Source organism: Thrips palmi, unplaced genomic scaffold (genome assembly GCF_012932325.1).
Source record: "Thrips palmi isolate BJ-2018 unplaced genomic scaffold, TpBJ-2018v1 HiC_scaffold_6, whole genome shotgun sequence".
NCBI lineage: Eukaryota > Metazoa > Arthropoda > Insecta > Thysanoptera > Thripidae > Thrips > Thrips palmi.
In genome coordinates this window covers 2649578-2668306 of record NW_023144633.1, presented here as the reverse complement: position 1 = coordinate 2668306, position 18729 = coordinate 2649578, and the positions used below count along the sequence as shown (strand labels likewise).

Genomic DNA, 18729 nt, shown 5'->3' with positions numbered 1-18729 from the left:
TCTAAACGCGTTTTGAGCTGCAGAGTCGCTAAACAGGACTCGAACCGAACGTGTGACCCCACCAATGGATTCCTCGTTCGGAGAGCAATCCATTGGTGGGGTCACACGCTCGGTTCGAGTGCCATTCAGCGACTCTGGAGCTCAAAACGCGTCCGGGAGTTTTGGCCGCCTCCACCGGTCTTCTGGCCCACTGTGCGTCGCCCAAACCCGCTGCAGGCGGGCTCGGCCGGCAAGGACGCCCAAATTTGTTTGCCCGGGACCGCAGCCGAATGGCGCGACACGCGCGCGAATACCGCCAAAGCCAAACACCCCGGGGAGGCGAGGGAGGGAGTGGGCGTCACACTCGGATACGTGAAGCGACAAGCGACGCCGGCGCCACCTATGTGTCGGGTCGCGAAACTTCCGTCGTCGTCGTCCTCCTCGTCGTCGAGTTGCCAATGACTTGGTGTTTGAATGACTTGGCTGGCGCCACGTGCGTCGTGTGGTCTGCGCCTGTGTGTGTGTGTGTGTGTGTGTGTGTGCAGGTGCGGGCCGTGGCCAAGTACAGTCACGTCTTGGAGAGGGAAGAGGGGGGGGGGTGCCCAGGACGTGTGCAGTGCCGCCACGCCGCCACGCCGCCCCGGACTGGCTTGACTTCCATCTCGGGACTCGACTCGCCATACACGCTATAGCACTCACTACTTTGAGAACGGCGCAGGCGGCCCGAGTCGGGCGCAGCGATCTGGGGAGGCTCGGTCAACGCGCTCTCTCTGTCTCTCTCGCACTCCAGCGGAAGCCCCGGTGCGTGCGAGAGAGACAGACAGACCGGGTCACTGACTGACTGACTATTGCCTTTGCAGTTGAGTCGCTTGACATTAGCGTGCTTATCCATTTGCAGATTGGCCCGAGTGACAAAGGGCGTGTCTGTCTGTCTGTCTGTCTGTCCGTCCGTCGTTGTGTATCATTCACCCGTCGCCACCTCGCGACGCCGGCGACGTCCCGGGGCACCGGGTCCGCCTTTTCAGGCGCGCCAGACGAAAGCGACGGGGAGGTGGCGACAATGGCCGGTCGCGCCAACGCGCGGAGCTTGGCGGAGCAGCACAGTGGGCCAGAAGACCGGTGGAGGCGGCCAAAACTCCAGACGCGTTTTGAGCTCCAGAGTCGCTAAATAGGGCTCGAACCGAACGTGTGGCCCCACCAATGGATTGCTCTTCGAACGAGGAATCCATTGGTGGGGTCACACGTTCGGTTCGAGCCCTATTTAGCGACTCTGGAGCTCAAAACGCGTCTAGAGTTTTGGCCGCCTCCACCGGTCTTCTGGCCCACTGTGCGCAGCGCGGCAGGGCGCGGGGCGCGAACGGGCAAACAAAACCGGGGAAGAATGCGAATCAATGGCTCGACGGGGAGGGTGGCAAGGGCCACGGCCGAGGTTGGCCGGTCACGCTGGGATGCACGGTGAGTCCGTCTCCTGGGACTTCCAGGAACATCGGTTCATTGGTTCATTCCCGGTACCGGAGGCCCTGACCAGTCGAGTGAGTCAGAAGAGTCGTCTCGACTCGCTCTGTCTCTGTCGCACTCGCGCGGCTGTCCGTGGGGGTGCGAGAGAGACGGGACGAGGAGGAACCCCAGCCAAACTAACGCGGCGTGGAACGACCGCCACACCGCATGGCAGCAGCGCGTCGTTCAGCCACTCGGAAAATGAAGGCCAATTCATGTTTGCCGGCGGGATTACCGCCCCACCCCGCCCCGCCCCACCCCCCCGCCCCGCCCCCCCGCCCGCCCCGCCCCGCCCCGCCCCGCGGCGGCAGAGCGTGCGTGTTTTAACAGCGGCCCCCAAACTATTAAGACGAGACGCAAGAAAACGAGCCCCCCCCCGCTCGTTCCTCGGACTCATTCTTTCCGGCATGCCCGCCAAGTAATTCCCCTGCTCGGAGCACGGCGAAAAAAAAACAACAACAACAAACAGATTTTTTTCTAAGAAAAAATAAAATTAAATCATGTGGCTAGTGTCACATTCAAAGCAGGCACCGTACTTACATTGTCCACCACCCTGGTCCGAGGCTGTTCCGTCCAAGCAGCAGAAAAGGGGACAAACACTTGTTTGAGCACACACTGGATTATCAACACGCAACATTTTTTTTTTAAAAAAGAGGAAAATAAACCAGCAGCAAGAAACACCCTTTGTCTCTGTTTTCCGCGGCAAACTTGCGTGCGCGCTGGATCCCGTTTACAAAGACCGGCCTGTCCGAGGAAAGCAGGCCGGCTCGCTATGACCTTACCCACCCACCCCGCAGCGCATCAGTTGAAAAAAAAAAGAGAAAAGGGCAAGCAAAAAAACTACGATCCAATCAGAGGGGGGCAGGCCGGCCGGGCGGGCTGCAGCAAGGCCTATGCTCCGGCCGGCCCCGCCGCCGGCACCAAGACTCAGCCGGCCTCAGATAAATTACCCCATAACAAGAGATAGCCGAAAGCAGACCATTTGTTTCCCGCGACGCTCATTTAACTTATTTTTGCCTCCTTTGCCGCCGTGGTTACTTTTTAAAGCGTGGGGAGCGCGGACGGACCGGCCCAGTCCGCCGGATTCGGGATGGAGCCTGCTCCACTGCGCGCGGCGTGGCGGGGCGGGCGGGGCGGGGCGGGGCGGGGCGGGGCGGGGCGGGGCGGGGGGGGCGGGGTGGGGCGGGGTGTTTTTGCAGCCCGTAATTACCACCACTTTTGTCGCTAGTTAGCGGCTGATCGCAGTGGAACAGCGGCCGCCATGCGTGTGCCATCAATCGCACTGGCCCACTCAGTCGCGCTACACTCTAAACAAGGTAGGTTTACGCCAGACCGCGTCTTGTCGTAACAGGCTTCGCGATGTCTCGCGGCCTGTTCCTCCAATCCGCGCCTGGCGTACCTACCTTGGCCTGCGGCGCTAGCCTGCCTTCGGCAGGCATTGGCTTGTCCATCATCGGTTACTTCTACCTTGTTGCATGCTGGGGGCTCCAGACCCCCCTTCATTCTAGATAGAGTTGCTTCATCTACAGATAACACGACCTTGACCCTTGTTACTGTTTAACTTGTCGAGGCTGGGGGGCTCCGCCCCCCAGACCCCCCTCCTTCAAGACAGAGGTGACCAGCCTGCAGAAAACTCGATTTTTCGCCATTTTTAGGTGTTTTTCGGCTATAAAAACTGAACCAGTTGAGCTAGGATAGTGAAATTTCGCGTGTGCCGAGCCGAGGACATACCCAAAAAGTGTGCAAAATCTCATTGAGATCGGCCGAGCCGTTCAGGAGGAGTAGTGCGGACACACAGACACACAGACAGACAGACAGACAGACAGACAGACCGACAGACAGGAAAAACTTTTCAACCCCACTGGAGTAACAGGCTTCGCTATCGCTCAGCCAAAAAAACCTCAAAGTGACTTTTTATTTATTTTTCACTAAAATTTCCGGGGATTTCGAATAAAGTCACAGTGGTAAAAAACGTAAGCAAGAAAAACGTGAATGAAAAAAATGGTTGAGAAATGGACGCGGGCTTAGAGGTTTGGTGTGACGGAGCGAAGGGACGGGACGATTTAATTCACGTCAACACCCCGCCCCGAAATTAGTGGTTGAGCCCCTCCGGAAAAGGACAGAACAACCCCCTAGTCTGCGAGGCGCTCACCTGCAGGGACTTGGTGTCCTTGATCTCGACGCGGTTGGCGTCCAGCGGCTCCGTGCCGTTGTACCACGTGACGGTGGCCGAGGGCCGCGCCCCCGACACCACGCACTGCAGCGTCACGCTGGAGCCCTGCACCACGTGCTGGTCCACGCCCGTCAGCTCCAGCGCCAGCGGCCGAACTGCAACAACAACAAGAACAAGAAGTCAGTGTGCGTCGCCCGGCAGGCAGCAACAACAACAAGAAGTCAGTGTGCGTCGCCCGGCAGGCAGCAACAACAACAAGAAGTCAGTTTGCGTCTCCCAGCAGGCAGCAGCAACAACAAGGCAGTGGGAGCCTAGCGCCTGCGAGGTAGGCAACACGCCCGCCCCGGCGACACGGCTGCGCCGCGGGCTGGCCTACCCTCACGTCCGCAGGCGCACTCGCGACGCCGCCTTCTCAAAAAATAAAAATAAAAAGTCTTAAAATGGAAATCCCTCCGCGGGCCGCGAGGGAGAGAGGGAGGAAGGGAGGGAGGGAGGGCCGCAGGTAGAGAGGATTGCAACTTAGAGAGGGACTATTAAGTTATGAAAAAATTAGAGGGCGGATTCAGATGAGCAGCGCGAGGGGAGACAAGGGAGAGAATAACGCGATGGGGAGTCTCGGAGTGCGAGAGAGAAGGACAGAGACAGGGAGAGAGAGGCAAGGTGGTGAGGTGTGGGACAACGCAAAGTGCCGGTGCCGACGGCTGTGCCGGATTATAGAGGATATTTCGCAGCGAATTTACGGCGAGAAAAGCTGAGATTAGCGGAGCCACCCTCGCTCTGTCTCTCTCGCACTCACGTGGCGGTCCGCACGGGAGAGAGAGAGAGACGGAGAGAAAACGGAATCAGTCTGCAGGTCCCCGCCGGTCCCTCCCGCCAGTGGTGTACATTCTATTAACACCTTCCTGTGGATCGCTGCCACGCGAGTGCTAATTATACTTCCAACAGTGGAGCGGTTATTTCACCGGCGGGGATTTTTGCGCTACGGCTGGGCTGCCTGCTGGAGCGGAAGGCGAGGTTGCGATGCAATGAGAAGCCACGGCTGGGCCGTCGGTCCGTCGGCACACTGCAAGGCGTGCGGGCCATCTGGGCCAGCCAATGGGCAGGCCAATGGCACGGCGCAGGGCGCGGCGAGTGGGGAGCTTCATCGAGATACAACACTGGCTCTCATTGGGCGACCGTATCGTGAACGGCATCAGCCACTCACTCGGCCTGCTTCTTCTCTTCTTCTTCTTCTTCGTTTTACTGCCGTCAGATTCGGACGGTGCGAGTCGAGGCCGGGTTACAGCCCGGACGGCTTACGGGATCGTCCGTGAACAGGCCGTGCAACGACCTACGGACGCTTGTCGGTGCGGTTCGAACCCACCGTCTGCGTGGGCGGCCGAGACTCTGGACGCGTTTCGAGCTCCAGAGTCGCTAAATGGGACTCGAACCGAGCGTGTGACCCCACCAATGGATTCCTCGTTCGGAGGGCAATCCACTGGTGCGGTCACACGTTCGGTTCGAGTCCCGTTTACCGACTCTGCGTTTTGGCTTCCACTGTCCCACTGGCAGTGTAGGCGGCATTCAGTCAGGCCTCACTGACACACTCTGGCCGCCGACAGGGCCTCGTGAAGCCGGAGGACCTCTTCAGTGCAAATGGCCACCAATCACAGTGGACTACAGTCCACTACGCCGTCGATGTGGATATCTCCATGCGATCTCTGCTCGAGTCCGGCTCCTTCGCCTTCTGCTTTTTCCAGGCTGCCCCCATATCCCATGTCATCCCACGCCGCCCGCCGCTCCACCCCGTCTTCCCTAACCCTTCCCAACCCCTCCCCCCCCCTCCGCACTGGTCGCCGCTTCGGGTGGTGTCTGATATACGACATGCAAAGTGGCTCTCCGCGATACCATGATTAATGCTGAGCTTCGGTTTTAGATTTATGGTAGCCGAGGCGAGCGTGGCTGCGCACCCCGCTCCGCCCCGCCCCGCCCCGCCCCGCCCCGCCCAGGCCACAGCGGCATTCCTTTTCTGCGTCCCCCGGCCGGCCCGGGCTCTTTTCCTTTCTCAACAGGAAATTTTATGCGGATTAGAACTTTTTATTCAGATTCTTCCTTTCTGCCGAGACGGCCGAGACGGTGGCGGTCTTTGGTCCCCCCGGCCTGCCGGCCCGGTGGCCCCCGCTGCCCCCCTGGCAGCTGCCGTCGTCCTCCTTGGCGGCCTGGTTGGCGGTCTGGCGGTCTGGCGGCCGCGGGCCTCTTCGGAGAACGCCCATAAATTCAAACCGCGTCGCCTTTTTAATTGTCGTGTGGAACGGCGGCAATGCGGTGCAAAAATGGAGATATTTTGCGGCCCACCTCTCTCTCTCTCTCTCTCTCTCTCTCTCTCTCTCTCTCTCTCTCTCTCTGCACGCATTTCGGCCGACTGGCCGCCAAAGACAGCGGCATGTTTCCCTCCTCTTTACGGACCCGTCTCGCGTCACAACGCGTGGTCCTTTCTATTTTTTTTAAAGTTTTTTTTTCTCGCCGCCGCCCTTCGCTACGCACAATTATTTTCGCAGAGTTCGTTTTCCCTCTAAGCCCACGGGCTCACCGAGGGAACCGGGGGAACCGGGGGAACACGCTCCCCTCGCAGTGCCGACGATGAACGCCTGCGAGATAGGCAGCACAACACCGGCCTGGGCTCGGCCCCGGCCGGCAGGCTGGCCTCGGCGTCGCACAGTGGGCCAGAAGACCGGCGGAGGCGGCCAGAATCCTGGACGCGGTTTGAGCTCCAGAGTCACTAAATGGGACTCGAACCGAACGTGTGGCCCCACCAATGGATTCCTCGTTCGGAGAGCAATCCATTGGTGGGGTCACACGTTCGGTCCGAGCCCCATTTAGCGACTCTGGAGCTCAAAACGCGTCTGGAGTTTCAGCCGCCGGCGCCGGCCTTCTGGCCCACTGCGCGTCGCGTCCGCCTCACCACACCGAGGCCATCCCCCGCCCTAACTGCCCCTCCGGGAGCGCTGGGGCCTCGGCCGCCTCGGACACGGCCTCGTCGTCGCGGACCTCGGCCGACCGCCCCGCCCCGCCCCGCCCCGCCCGGCCTGATCCAAAGCCATCGCGCCGGACAATGACATTACCTCCAACGAGATGCAGGCCTGCACCGGGGGGAATACGCAGCCGCCTGTCTGTCTGTCTGTCTGTCTGTCCGTCCGTCCGTCCGTCCGTCTTCGAACTGGGCCTTGTGCCGATGTGGCGGCGAGGCGGGCAGGCCGTGCATAATGCACGCGAGGCATTCCGCGCTAGGACCCCATTCGCCGGCCAGCTCTATCGGCACGAGCTTCGAGGTTCGCGGAAACCGTCGCGCGTTTTGTCGTTCGCGGGAATCGGCGCGCCGTGTTTTGCGATTCCTGGAAATCGCAATTTGGACCGTGGAAATAGGCACTTCTCCACCAAAACTGCACTCTGACTAAAATCCTCCCTGCGGAGTTTCTCATGCATCTCAGGCCATTTAAAATCAACCGTTCAACGTTCACCCAATCCAGAGTCAAAAAGTTGGTCACATTTTGAAGGAACTTTTTGGCCGCTCTTCTTGACTAAACTGTTGATGGAACAAATCGGTAATCGTCTTCGTATTTGCGGCGGCGACCAACTTTCGACGGCGGGGCGCAGCAAGGGAGCACAATGCCTCCCCCTCCCCCTTTTGTTTACCGTCAGCCAGTGTCAGCGCGGGAAGAAAGAGAGGGGGGGGGGAAGGTCGGTCCGCCAACATTTTTGCTCCCCGGCGCCGTCAAGATGGTCATTGTCGCGTCCTAATTGCGAAGACACAATAACAATGGGCCGATTGCTTAATTTTCTCGCCGTGAACGAAAGAGATTTGCGATTCGCGCGGAAAACTTTCACGGCGAAAAAAAGGGCCAGCGTCGCACAGTGGGCCGCAGAGGACCGGTGGAGGCGGCCAAAACCCCGGATGCGTTTTGAGTTCCGGAGTCGCTAAATGGGACTCGAACCTAACGTGTGACCTCACCAATAGATTGCTCTCCGAACGAGGAATCCATTGGTGGGGTCACACGCTCGATTCGCGTCCCGTTTAGCGACTCTGGGGCTCACAGCGCCGGTCTTCTGGCCCACTGTGCGTCGTTCAGTCGTACGCGGAGCAGCAGACGAAAAGCGCTCTCGGAACGAGAACCGTCGTTAATTTTTTATTTTTTACTCCGCGATACGGAAAGGCGTCGTCATGTCCCGAATAAACAAAACGACTGGCGGGGTAATGGCAACGCTCTCGGCCTTCTCTCTCTCTCTCTCTCTCTCTCTCTCTCTCTCTCTCTCTCTCTCTCTCTCTCTCTCTCTCTCTCTCTCTCTCCCCAAATACCTCGCCGGCTGCGGCGACACAACTGGCCTCGCCGACGGCGCAGTTGCGCGGTTCTCCCGCCTCGCGACGTCTCTCTCGCACCCGTACGACTCGGCCCCTGGATGCGAGAGAGAGGGAGAGAGAGACGCAGCGCGACGCATAACGACTCTTCGGAATCGCCTTTTACAAGCGGGCCTCAATTACGGAACTTGTCGAAACGAGACGTCGCCACAAACAAGAGTAAGTTTTGCGTCGCGGGGCGGGGCGGGGCGGGGCGGGGCGGGGCGGGGCGGGGCGGGGCGGGGCGGGGCGGGGCGGGGGGCGGGGCGTCCGCACGACTTTCAGTCATCGTGCCATTTTGCCTCATCGCTGCCAGCGACGCGCTAATTGGGGGTAAATCGAAATTGTTTCACAAACTGCTCGCATTGTCCGGGAAGCCGCTTTGTCCCCCCGAGTCCCCCGTGATTGGTGCAGCGCTGGAGGTGGGCGGGGAAAAGTTGCGCCGATACATGCCGAAAAGGCGAGTCAGTCCGAGTCGTCGCTACCCCGCGGGTGGGAGACCGCCCGCGCGGGGTAGCGACGGACGGGGTCATTTTGACGGCGAGGCTCATCTCGAAGGGTCGCTCTGTCTCTCTCGCACCCCTTCGGAACGCCCTATGAGTGCGACAGAGGCAGAGCCTCCTGCCAGTGCGCCTGTGAACGGGAGGCTAGGCCAGCCCGCCGAGCACCGCTGTCGCGCGTGGAGGAAGTGCGGCCTACCTCGCAGGCGTTGAAGCGGAGCGCGCCGCGCCTCATCAACAACAACAACAACAACAACAACAACAACAACAAAAACAGCAACAACAACAACAACAACGACGACGACAACAACAACAACAACAACAACAACAACGCCAAAACAACAACAACGCCAAACAACAACAACGACAAACAACAACAACGCCAAACAACAACAACGACAAACAACAACAACGACAAACAACAACAACGACAAACAACAACAACGACAAACAACAACAACGACGACGATGATGATTCCTTCGCCTAATACGGCCATTTTCGTGCCAACCCTAACCTAACCTCAGCACACCGCGACCGCAAATCGAAGAAGGGGACTCTCGCGGCGTCGCGCGCCAACCAACCCCTTACCCCTCTCGCCTCCACCCCTCGGCGTACGCGGCTACGCCAGGCTACGCGGCACCGCCGCCCACAAACAGAATTAATTTCATAAACGCGCCACCTAGAGAGGGCCCGGCCCGGCGGCCTGGAGGGCGGAGCGGGCGGTGAGAGCGCCACAGTCCATTTTCGCTCGCGGGCCGCCATTTATCACACTGCTTTCCGTCGGGCCGACGCGGCGGCGCGGCGTGGCGGCAGCGCTAGTGCAGAACGTTAAATACGAGCCGGTGACCCCCGGGCCGACCCCCGCAGGGGCCGCGGGGCCCGCACTGCCCTTGGCTGCTTCCCCGCTGGGCCGCCCCGTCGGCGGACTGCCTAGGCCTCTCGGACACCACCACTGCAATGCGTGCCGTCGCTAAGCCGCTGCGTACTCAGTTGTTTTTCTCTCCGCCGCCGCTCGGTTTCATCGTGGATGTCCGTTCTTTTCACGCTTCGGCAGTGTATGTGTGTGCGTGTGTGTGGCTGACAGTGGCCGCTCTCCAACCCTAATGCCGCCAGTGCCGCTAGTGCTGCTAGTGCCAGGCTCGTCCTGATGGACCCTTTGATCAGCTGCCGTGGCGCGGCGGACGCTCCTGGCACTACTCCCCCTCCCTCTACCCTCACCCCCTCTCTCCCCCCCTCCCCCCGCGGCCCCCTGGGCGGTTCGGCGGCGTGCGGGCGACCTCTTGGGCGCGCTGCTGGCCGGCCCGGACGTCCCCACCACCGCCTCCCCTCGTCGCGGGGCGGGGCGGGGCGGGGCGGGGCGGGGCGGGGCGGGGCGGGGCGGGGCACCACACCGGCCGCAGCGACGCCGTCAAATGAGCCGCACGCATTCTTTTCACCGCGATGGACTTGTCCCCCTCCACCCTCCCCTCCAGCGACACACCGTTAAAGATACATTCAACTCCAATTATTATTTCTCTCTGCATCATGATGTAAACAAAACACAGAGATCAAAAAAATTTGCAATATATTTTTTCCCAAGTGAAAATGTGTTTGGGTACGTTGGTAACATTGCAATCGGGACTTCCCCAGTGAGCAAGCGAAAGTCGAACGCTGCCTTTTATTTTCCAGTGGCGTGCGTACTAGTGTGTGCGTGCGCGCGTCTGTGTGATATCTTCCCCCGGCCGTTGGAAAGCCACCCTTCCCTGCCGTGGCCGTGATTCGCTGCCCGGCCTGCTGCCGCCATGGTGCCGCGCCCTCGGCGCATTCTTTGACGTCTTTAATTGGATCTGCCTCATCTGCAGGGAAGCCCCTCGGCTAACTGAAAGCGCCGCTCTCTCTCTCTCTCTCTCTCTGGCCAATCGGCGGTGCACGTACCGTCCCGGTTCACTTGCCTCATCAGCACTAGCCCAGCAGCCTCGCTGCAACGCAACAAAAACCAAGGCCGGTGGTGCCGACGACCGATCGGTCGGCCGGTTCGTCTCCATGGCAACCAGGCCTGCTGCCTCGTTTCGCCTGCAGCTCTTGCAAATAATTGTTTCGCTTCAAAAATCATGACAAGGACGTCTGCAGGGCCCCGGGGGGCACGTCGCGTATAATATGTGCTTTATCTTCTGACTGGTATTGTCCTTGGTGGGCTTGACCGGGCAGGACTGTACCCTGCCCCCCCCCCCCCCCCCCGCCTCCCCGATACCCAGCCCGGGCGGCTGGGGCGCTCCCGGGCAGCGGTAAAATGATCCTACTGCCTCGGAATACCAATGCGAATAGAGAGCTAAAGGGGTAGAGGGAGGGCCCAGCTCGAGGTCTGTGGTGTGTGTGTGTGTGTGTGTGTGTGTGTGTGTGTGTGTGTGTGTGTGTGTGTGTGTGTGTGTGTGTGTGTGTGTGTGTGTGTGTGTGTGTGGTGTGTGTGTGTGAGGGAGAGAGAGAGAAAGAGGGAGGGTCTCCAGAAGCTGCTGCCCGTGCTGACTGACTCTACTAGCACCGGACTGTCACTCAATGTCTTGGCCGCCGTTCCGCTCCAAACACCATCCAGGCCGAGCACACCTCAACCCCCCCCCCCATCCCCTCCCCTCCACTGCCACACGATACACGCCGAGGCGCCCCACATTGCGGCCGAGGAACGGGTACGCTTTCAACAAGTGAGTGCCAAACAACAAACTGGCGGTGCACACTGCGGGTGACGAGCTCCCGGAAACTCGCCCTGGCCAGAACAATGAGGGGATGACAGGTGGGCACAATGCACTACTCGCGCCAGGGTGAGCGGAGGTATAAACCGTTACCCTGCGGACCCCGGACTTGCAAACGCCAAAAGTCTGCGGGCGGCGCAGAAACCTTAGCTCGCAGGTAGGGAACTTTATCATGTATGAAACGTGAGGAGTCATAGGAGGTCATTTCCCCCTATTTCACAAAAAAGGGAAAAGGAGAAAAATTCGTTCCGCAGGAGAGAAAGAGGAAGAGAGAGTATTGATTCCGGGGCGGCAGAGCGGACTGCTGGCCCGGATCACAGCCGGGGTCACACCCCAATGTTGTGATTCCCACCGCAAAAAAGGGTAGCAGTGTAAATACCATCAGGGAGCGACAATTGCACGTATTTCCCCAGAGGTCGCAAAGATCCGGAGGATTCCGGCCGGGGAGAGGGGGGGGGAGTGGAAGGGGGAGATGGGAACCGACGCGGGTGGACCGGCACCAAAGAAGGCAGTTCGATGTCCGGGGAAACAGATAAGGCGGATAAACAGCTGTCTTATCCAAGCGTCCCATCTGCAGGTGGCGTGTACAGGTACACTATGTTATCGGAAAAAGCAGAAGAAGCGAAAAAAGAGGTCCGAGAGACATCGACAATATTGAGGCAGAAGAGAAACGTGCAGAATCAGCTGAACAAAAAGAAGTACCATCTTCGCCCGATGAGTTGGAAGATGGAGCCACTTCTGGCGAGTGGGTCTAAAGGAGCAAAGCTTTATGAAACGATGATGTTTCCGTCTAGTTTCTGTTCCTACCCAGCTGAAAAGGGTAGCTTAAAATCTGTGGCGCCCGCACCTCACTACAAGCCTTCGACGAGCACCTCAGTGGAACCTGCCTGCGTTCCTACACTCGAGCCCTGGTGATCCATGCCGCTTTTTGCCTCCTGGAACAGCAGTTAAGTGGCTGTATGGGACGACGCATGCCTCCCCCTCTTCCTCGGGCCTCTTCAGTGGCTCCCCTTGCAGCTCTCGCCGAGTGGTGTTCTGCCTCGCACAATGAGGCTACGTGTCATCCAGCCTGCTGAGAGCTACTCTGCCCGTCCGTCCGTCCGTCCGTCTGCCTGCCCGTCTGTTTGTCTGACTGTCTGTCCGTCCGTCCGTCTGTCCACCAGCCCACCAGGTGCACACTTCTTATAATCAAGATGCAGCACGTCAATCAGGTGCACTGATTGGGCTTCAGCTCCACGACTGTCGCGAAAAAAAAAAAGAAACAAACAACCTCAAAAAAAAGAAGAGTTCTTTCTTTACGACTTGTGCTGGTGCTTCTGTGATATTTTGTTTACAAGTTTGGTTGCTGCTGTATGATTTCGCTTACAAGTTGTGCACTTTTCGGCGCGCTGCTGCTCTGGGCTGGACTTCGTTCTGGACCGCCGGTTAGCATTGGCCGTTCGGGAGGCGAGTCTCGAAAAGTACTCACTGGCCTCGTTTACGGTTTGGAAGCTGGCTTTCTGCCCACAGAGTAAGAGGCATGTGCACTCACACACACACACCACACACACACACACACACACAGTCCAACACACGCGCAGGCCCGCCCTCATGTTGAGCAGTCTCACTCGCGGGACAAGGGGAACAACCCTTGCGCAGGGCAGGGTAGGGGGCAGGGGCAAGTCTGCTCTTTGTTCGGATCGTGACTTTGGCCTCCGGGGCTGCGCGGGGCTGCCTGCACCTCACCGTCCCGCCAGCGCCTGCACGCGAAAACTTCATTGTTAATCATTTTTCTGAGAAGTGAGAAGAACGGCCTGGGGCGGGAGGGGTCGCGGAGGGTGGGCGGCCGGTCGCAGTGGGGGCTCGCAGTGTGCCACTCACACCCTCCTTATGCCATTGATGCCAAACACGACACTGCCAGAGAACGGCGAGCATTGTTTTCCAACCTTTTTGTCTTTTTTTCTCGCGACAAGCCAGGAGGGTTCAATTAGAAGCTATGGAGACTTGAAACTGCCACGGGACATAGGACGAATAACAGAGAGTGATTCCTCTTAAAAATATTGGACTTTGTTCGTTGTGGGAGCTGTTGGCACTTGAAGTTGTAGTTTTTAAAATGGCATGCTCCGTTGCCAACCCGTATTCACACTCGAGGTGTTCAGTCTCTTCAAAAAGTTGGCTTCCCCGTCACTTTGCAGACACTGTGGTTTGTGAAAAGGGCGGAGGCTTTAGACGGCGGTGGCGAAAACAAACTATCATTCGCTATTTAGTCGCCAGTGAAACTACAGCATCAAAACACGTCGAGGTAAAAACGAGAGGAGAGAAAAGAAGGGATTATACCGTGTGTCGGAAGTACGTTCGTTTGTGTGTGTATGTTCGTGTGTGTGTTCGTGTATGTGCGTGCGCGTGCTTTGGCAGAGAGCAGCATCAACACAAAACGGGCGAGCGCGACATACTGCCATGCTCCCCGACAAAGCACGAGCTAATCAGCAGCGGTATGGCAGTGTGCCGTCCCGTAACGCGACCGGCGCTACACTGCTTTGACAGACGCAAACACGTCAGGGCAAAATGAGTTCCCCGAAACCGATGCGCTTTGCAGAAGCAGTTTCAGTTTCAGGGGACTATTTTTCGGGTGAGCCCTTTCCACAGTGGAGTGTCGGAAGCGGTCGGAGCAAAGTGGCGTAGCAACGCAGCGATATGGATTTCACTCATAACGAGAAACAAAACAGAGGCAGGAAAAAAGGGGGAAAAGGGCGCGGCGCCGAACTGCCAGGGTGCCGGGGGCAATCGTTCATAGTCAGCAAATGTTATTTTGTGTTTCGAATAAAAAGAACAGCGGACGGAACAGCGGGCGGAAACAAAGCCATGAAACGGAGAGTAGGGAACGCCCCGCCCCGCCATTGGTTGGCCGAGCAGAGCAATAATCAGTGGCACGGCTTGCTTGTCCGTTTCAGCATGAAAAGCAACATCATTCTGCATATTGCCTTCCAACGCTCCGCGCCGCGCGGTCAGCACCGCTGTCAGGCCGCACTGCCCCGTCACGCTGCACCGGTGCGAACCTGGCGGTCCACTAATCACGTAACACCGTAGCAACCGAATCAATCGCCATTTTGAGAGATTTTGTCGGCTTTCGGAGCCGTTTGTTTTGCAGCGAAATTCGGACTGTTTCCCACTGTCGGCGGGTTGGTCGATGACGCAAAGTGAGACAGGCGACAGGCGACGGTCGCGGTCCCCGTCGTCGCTGGGGCACTGTGGGACAAACGCCAGCCACACCAAAGCCTCGGTCCGAAGCAATGAACAAGTGGTGGTCCGGGGCTCCAGCGGGCTTCACTCTGCGAGACTCGGTGACACGCCCACCTGGACGAGGTACTTCGGCGCGACCGGCCTCACGTCGACTAGGGTAATCCAGGCCAGCCAATCCAGGTCCGGACGAACAGACCTGGCTGACACGCCCGCCTCCCCCGAGCTCCCCGAGCCAGTGGACCCGCCAGATGGCGCCCGAAAGAGAGGACTTCGATCCGATCCTAATTAAACCTTGTCGGGGACACACACGCCACAAAGCGTCAGTCTGTTCCTCGACTCGCCGGAGATTTACTCGCCTACACTGATTAAAGTGGACACACACCGGGAACCGGGACGACGAGATGACCTCCCGAAGACAGGTCCAACAGTGGAGGGCCCCGGGGGCCAGCCCGCCGCCGGGCCGCGGGGCCGCAGACCCGCAGGGCACCCGGAGGGGATCTGGGACTCGGATCGGGCACGCCACGGCACGCCGCCGCGCTGGACCCGGTCCAGGTGTCGGGGGATGAATTATTATCAGATTCCTCGGGGGTAAAGGTCGCCCGGGGACAATCTAACAAAAGGGCCAAAGGGAAAAAAGAGGAGCGAAGGATGAAAAAAAACGTGGGTGCCAATAAGTCAGCCGGAGACGGTTGGGCTGGGCTGGGCCCTGCGGCTGGCTCGGCGAGTGGACCGGGCGTCTCCACAGCCATCTGCAGATGGTCTTGGTCTAGCATCATTAGCCGGGCCGTCCGTCACCAGGGAGCACGGCAGCACGGCAAGCACGGCCCACTCGACCGCAGCGCGGTCCTCGGCAGAGTGGCGAATTAGACTACACCATGTCAAGTATAAATGCGTGACTGTACACAGCACTACTTCCGGCGCAAAAAAGAAGGACTCGCCAGCCGCAGAGAAGCACGCCGTGTTGTGCTCTCTTTCACCCACCTCTCAGGGGGGAAAATGTACACAGCTTCCCGAGATATAATAAGCTGCGGGATGATTTCCATTCATATCCGACGTCTTGGCGCCGAATCGGTCCGCGACTGGATTGGATTACCGGGATGCGCCGCGTTATGGGACGTCTCCATTACGCCCGTGCCGTCTGTCCCCCACTCGCGGAGTGTCCCGCTCAGGTGCGAGGGGGACAGCCAGCCCGAGAATAAATTGCGAATAAAACAGGAAACAGTGGACAACAAAGCAGGTGAGCGTGCCTGCCGCCTTTCCAATTCGCTCCTCCCGGACGCCTCCGTGGAGGCCTGCTGCATAATAAGTCATATTCCGCGCGACAAACAAATCGGGGAGCCTCTCTCCGTCTCCCTGAGGACGAGCTGCCAGCCGGTCCATTCCGAAGGAATCAACCGCGAAAAATAAGGGAAAACGAAAGAGGGAGAAGAACAGACCGCCAAGATGCATGGCCAACTCTCACAAAAGTATTTCCAAATTGGCTGAACAGGCTTAAGAATCGAAGTCAAATGGTTAGATTTTCACCGCTGTGTGTCCAAGAGATCGAATTGAGTCCCATCCAGAAACGCCCCAAGGTTGACAACCTGCTCGAGAGCCGGTGACTCTAGTTACTTCTTTCCCCCTGCGGAGATCGCCTTTCCACTATTTTTGCTGAAACAAGGTGGAAATCGGAGACGGACTCACCGTTGACGTCCACCTCGACAGAGGCTATCATGGGCAGCTCCAGGGCGTCGTTGGTGGCCCTGCACTCGTACTTGGCGCCCAGGTCGCCGCGTGTCAGCGCCAGACGCACGGAGTTGCGCCCAGTGCCCGCACCGTTGGAACCCGGCTCCGTCGTGTAGTCACCTGTCAACAAGGAACATCAATCGTGAACGCTTAAACGAACAAGGGGGTCCCTTACTACTGTCTGTAAGAATTGGGGTCCCTTTACTGCTGTCTGTGAGAATGGGGGTCCCTTACTACTGTCTGTGAGAATGGGGGTCCCTTACTACTGTCTGTCAGAATGAGAGGCCCTTACAACTGTCTGTGAAAATGGGGCCCCTTCCTACTGTCTATGAGAATGGAGGTCCTATACTACTGTCTGTGAAAATGGGGGTGCCTTTCTGCTGCTTGCAAAAGTGAGGGCCCTTTACTTCCGTTAAGTTTTAATCTCCTTGATCTTTTTTGGAGGGTGTGGTGGTGCCAGGGGCTTCACTCGCGGTTCCAGGCCCTGCTCCTTGTCTGGTCAATTTCTCGCGGTGACTTGGGCGCCTGGCAGGCCGGCCGGGGCGCGCGGTGTTGGTTCGCGTGCAGAGTTACGGCACTTTTCCAGAGTTTTAGGGCCGAGTTTCAACTCAAAGTGGGGCGGGAGGAGCGTCACGCGGGGCGCGGCGGGGCGAAGACCAGCTTTTCGCTTTATGACCACAGTTCTCACGTTTTAATGCGAGGCCAAGGCATGTACCACTCGCGGCCAGACCGCCACACGTCCCCTTCCCACTCTCTCCCCCACCCTCTCCCTCTATCGGTGGGTGAGACGATGGCGAGGTCAGTTGCCAAAGTCGCACTAAGGACGCCCTTGTTGGCCGCGCGGCAAAAAACAACAACAATAACAACAAAAATGGACAGGATTTCCATCATCGGCTATCCACGGCCCGCGGCACGCGTGTCGAAGCAGCCGAACACTCGGCGGAGTGGTTGGGAACTGTGTTTTGGAAGTTGAAGGCCGGATCGGACTGGACCGGGCCAGCTCGCGAGCGTGGAGCCTGCGTAGTGGGGCAGCTGGGAACTCCCCTTGCCCCTCGAATTCAGGACGCCGTTCTTGCTTGGGCCCAAAAACTGGCCGTCCTAATGCCGCATTTTTCATGGCGGTGCTTGGCGCTGCTCGGCGCTGGTGACGCTAAATCGCGGCGCGCTTCTTGCCGGCTTACAGGTGTTTGTCTTGCGGGTCGCGAGGCGGGCCGGGCTAGAGACCCGACCCGGCCAGCTTTGGACCCGGCCGTTCCGCCGCCGTTCTTGCTCCACAAAACCGTGTTGTTGAGATGTTTCCCTCAATGCCCGCCTGCTGTGCCTGCCCTGCTAGATTGCCCTCTGGACCACACGGCTCGGCTCGGCGCGGCTCGGCGCGGCCCGGCTCGGCGGCACCACAATGAATGACCATGGCGTCGGGGAGACTGGGGGGAGGGCCGGCGGCCGCTGGCGGCCCAAAGGCCCGGCGAGCTGGTCAACCACAAGGACTGCCGAGGGCCGTGGCCGGCCGCCCCGTAAGGGCTGACCCGTGAGGGCTACCGGCGGGGAAGCCCCACGCAGCCCCGCTCCGCCCTGCGCCCTCAAGGGCCTGGGGCTGAATATAAGGCGCTTTCCGGCGAAATACTCAGTTTGAATACGGGCTATTACCTCCACATAACGACTGGGCGGAAGGCTTGTCGGTCAGCTTACAGTGGCCCCGAGGGCCCCCCGAGGGCCCCAGAGGGCATTCATTGGCCCGAGGGCCCCCAAGCCCCACCGCCCGCCAGGCCGGCCGCCCGGCCGTCAACAAGGGGCGAGAGGGGTGGGCCGCCGCCTCAAGCCTCAAGTGGGCCGCGAGGAGCCTATTGCTAGTCCACGCGTGTGTGACACTACACCTTCAGAAACCCTCCAAAAATATTTTTCGAAGGAAGACTGTGGACTGTCGCTAAATGGTTTGAGGGCCATCATCTCGCTGTCCGACACTGTCAGAGCATGTCCAGCCTTCACCGCAGCTCAACTCCCCGATCCCTCAGTGTCTTATCCGTCCCGACGCGTCGCTTTTTCCCCGTTTTTTTTTCGGTGTGCACTTACCGCCGAGCTTGGCCGTGCCGTTGTACCAGGCCACGGTGGGGGTGGGCTTGCCGCCCCCGGACTCGCACGTCAGCGCCAGGTCGTCGCCTTCGCTGAAGGGACCAATCAGCGTGGCGTTCTGCAGCTCGTTGCCTTCCCGCGTAATCTTGACGTACTCCGGCTTAACTGCAACAACAACAACAAACACTCGTTACCGTGTCTTTCCTCAAGACTCCTCCTCTTCTCCGCCGAAAGCGTCCGTCGCGTTTCCGGCAGGGTACCCGTGACGGCTTTTGGTGCGGACGCAGGCCGGCGTGACAACCTTCAGCCGGACACAAAATTAATTGCCGCCCCTAGCAGTGTGTACACTGTCACACTTGTTGTCCTTGTTTGCGCTGCTGACGAGTCCGGCCGGATGAAGGCCGCGGACTAATGGCAGTCGGGGATCAAGTGGAGGCGGAGCGTGGAACGCGAAGCACTCCTGCCGTCGA

General features: G+C 59.1%; 1 protein-coding gene across 2 annotated transcripts in view; it reads right to left on the bottom strand.

Moving 5' to 3' along the window:
• The window catches only part of LOC117651551 (hemicentin-1), a 96389-nt gene that overhangs the window by 38160 nt on the left and 39500 nt on the right, over positions 1-18729 (bottom strand). For both annotated transcript variants that reach the window (XM_034395651.1, XM_034395652.1), the window contains exons 4-6: positions 18260-18424; positions 16148-16309; positions 3629-3804 (exon numbers count right to left, since the gene is read on the bottom strand). In XM_034395651.1, the coding sequence (XP_034251542.1) occupies positions 3629-3804; positions 16148-16309; positions 18260-18424 (503 nt within the window). The remainder of the gene's footprint in view (positions 1-3628; positions 3805-16147; positions 16310-18259; positions 18425-18729) is intronic.